This window comes from Athene cunicularia (assembly GCF_003259725.1).
Source record: "Athene cunicularia isolate RWA chromosome 8 unlocalized genomic scaffold, athCun1 chr8_part1, whole genome shotgun sequence".
In the NCBI taxonomy this organism is placed as follows: domain Eukaryota; kingdom Metazoa; phylum Chordata; class Aves; order Strigiformes; family Strigidae; genus Athene; species Athene cunicularia.
Window position 1 is genome coordinate 23,735,102 of NW_020799109.1, and position 3,143 is coordinate 23,738,244.

Sequence of the window (3,143 nt, forward strand, 5' to 3'; positions counted from 1 at the left end):
AGGAGTTTTCTAGTTGTTCTCCCTGTTCATTTTGGAGTCTGTTCTTGTTCAACCAGAGTTTCCCAAACAGAATGATGGGTTCCATTTGAGCCTTATGTAATGAAATTAATATAGCTGAAAGAATCCTACATTTTGCCTTTTTCTCAGCTGAATCATACTGTCAGGTTGTAATCCTCCTGTGATGAACAAATCTGTTCAGATATTAGTTGTCTTAAATTGCTCTCAAATGGCAAGTTCCCAGTATGTAGCTGAAATTCTTGTTTGGCCCAAGTGCATTACTTTGTATTTGGTTATTTGTGCATCATTTCCTTTGTAATTTTCCAGGCTTCAAATGTATCTAATTCTGCTTGTATGATGATCCCTTTCTCTGTATTGAAGAACTGCTTGTCAAAGATGGTATCTTGAGGCCATTCCAAAGTTCGGCAGCTTGGAAGACTGTGCCTGGGAGCTAATGTTCAGGAAAACGTCACTCTCCTGAGACAACCTGAAGAAATCATGGTCTCATTCATTTGCAAAAACACATGGCTGTTGAATTTTTCTGTAGGTCTCATTTTGTGTTCAAGGTTTGAAACAGTTATTAGTCTCGCTTACACAAAGAGAAGAATGAAGGATGATTATTCAGGCCTTGGAACAGGTTTTACATGAAGTGATCACTCTACAAACAGTGGAACCAGTGTTTGTTTTTGAGCTGTTCTATTGCATTTTATGTCCTAAGCGTATATGCAACTAATACTAAGGATATGTTCTCTATTTGCAGAGAGGTAGTACAAGCAAACTGTGTCCGCTGGAAGAAAAAGTTCTTATTTATGTGCAAAATCAGTGCCAGTGCCACAACGGGGATTCTGGATACTTGTGTTTGCAGGGTGTCTGTACGGAAGGTAAGTAGCAATTTTTCCCTCCTCTCCTCTTTCCCTGCTCCTTCTTCACTTGTTTTGGTTTAATTTTTAAATGTCTGATAAACTTCATAAAGCAAATTTTAGCTGTGCATGTGCCAGGTATTCTCCTAGTCAAAATTTTATAGTAGTCTCCTTAATTACCTTAGTTTGACTAACTCATGGGTTTTTATGTTCTTATTGAAAAGAACACTTATTCCAGCAGGACAGCAAAGGAATCACTCACGAGTCTTTATAAAGTTAGCCCTTTCTAGATATTTCTAGTGAGCAGCAGTAAACTTAGAAGCCTTGGACTGCGCTAAGTAGCAGAATTTTGTATGCAGTGCTTCCTACCTTTGGAGCTAGAGCCAAATGCTGGTCGGCAACAGGCACTCCCCCTCTTTCCCCCACCCCGCCACAAGACAACAGTCTCCTGCTGGCCTGCACTGAGGACATTATTAATGCTGAGTTTAAATGACAACAGTACAGCCTAGCAAATGTGTGCTGAGTTATTTTAAAATGAAGATTAGTATTTGCTTTTCTAAAAAACCAAACCAAATAAACCCTAGTCAGTATCTTTAATGGCTTAATGGCATGTCTTTTTTTTTTCTTCTAGGAGCTAAAAGGAGGAAAGGCATATGCAAAGGTAAACTGAGATGTATCCGATTTTGTTTATGAATTACCTTTTCTTTTGTCTGATTTTATGCCCTTTTAAAGTAATTTCAGAATAGTACTCTAATACCCATGATTTGATTATGTGTGTTATAGTGACACAGTGGTGTTGGAATTCTGTGTGTTTAATAATTATATCATAATTTTGTACCACCAGAATGTTTTTGCTTTGAATTTACTATGTTGAAAGGGTTGATGAAAGTAAACCTTCTGCATGTGTTTAATTTTAAAAATAAAGAAAACTCTAATTTTTTTTCTCTTGAGACTTTAGTTTTTAACTGAAAATAGAGCTAGGCAGATTTTGACACTCAAAGTTTGTTTTCTGCTTTTTGCCTTGGGCTACTCCCTTTAATAGGCATCTTCTTATTCAAATTTGAGAGAAACTACTGTTGAGTGGCACTCAATACTGTGCATGTAGCAAGTACCTTCATTTAGTAATATGCTTATTACTAACTTTGTAATTTTCTCTTAACAGCTGGGATTTGCAGATCTAAATCTAGCAGAGTTTGCTGGATCGGGAAATACCACTCGACGCTGTTTACTGGAAGGTTATGATACCAAAAATACAAGACAGGATAACTCTATTCTCAAAGTAATGTTTCCTTTTTATCATAGTTAAACTAATAAAGCAGAGAACAAGTGGTATTATTAAGCACTTAATTCAAAATATATTTGCTGAATCTCTTTCTAGAAGGAAAACTATTTAAAGCAAAAACATCAGCATTGTTTAGAGACAATCATTAAAATCCATGCAGTCAAAACCAGAATTTGTCCTACTCTTTGAAATGGAGTGGGATAGCTGTAAAAGAAAAGCTTTCAAAAGGTATTCCCATTCCAACAGGAACTGAAAAATGGAACAGGGAAGCACAGTGAAAAAGTTAATACAATCATATAAATGTAGCAATTATATCTTTAAGACTGGGCAACTTTCTAGGCACCTTTTCTAAGAGTGAATCTCTTAGTTTATTTATGTATAAGCCAGCTTCAACACCTCCATGACTCCCAGAACTTTCCCTTTTCTATTTGGTAGTAATCAGTGTAACAATTGGTGAGCATTGTTGGAAAAAAATACCCTGCTGCTCTCTCATATTAGTCCAGGGAGTTTAAAAAATTGAATGAGCTGCATTAACCTGAAAATAATTGCATACAGAATGTTACAAGTAAATTTTTTAAAAATTTCTTTTCCTACCAAGACATTAGGATTAAATTCTCATACTATTGAGTATAGTGTTTAAGCGTGCACTTTCTGATTTCTTTAAGACAGCCATAGACTTTTTCTGGAAAAAAACTTTTAATTGATGGCTTTGACCCAGCTAACAAGCCTTCTCAATGCATTGTTGTCCTATGGCATTATTTACGTTTTGTGATTTTGCTTCCTTCATCTCTGATGTTAGCACAACCTGTTCTCATATGCTAGCAGTTTGCTAAACACACAGCAAAGAACATACTTCAGCACCCACTGTTTTAAACAATATTCTGTTTGCTCATTATTCTTTCAGATTTCTTGTCTCTTTCCCCTTGAAGTCATCTTAACTATTAATGATTCTGAGAATCTTCTTGATCTATGTGTCTTTTTCAGAATCTTGTACATGCAACCAC

At 35.9% G+C, this 3,143-nt stretch overlaps 1 protein-coding gene across 3 annotated transcripts in view; it reads left to right on the forward strand.

Annotated features, from left to right (window-relative positions):
- Positions 1 to 3,143, forward strand: part of FAM102B (family with sequence similarity 102 member B) — a 28,514-nt gene that overhangs the window by 14,511 nt on the left and 10,860 nt on the right. Inside the window, exons 1-4 of one of the 3 annotated variants that reach the window (XM_026854212.1) lie at positions 69 to 240; positions 758 to 878; positions 1,489 to 1,518; positions 2,020 to 2,136. In XM_026854212.1, the coding sequence (XP_026710013.1) occupies positions 182 to 240; positions 758 to 878; positions 1,489 to 1,518; positions 2,020 to 2,136 (327 nt within the window). In that variant the 5' untranslated portion in view covers positions 69 to 181. Of the gene's footprint in view, positions 1 to 68; positions 241 to 757; positions 879 to 1,488; positions 1,519 to 2,019; positions 2,137 to 3,143 lie in introns of those variants that run through there. The other 2 variants (XM_026854211.1, XM_026854213.1) reach the window with 2 other exon arrangements.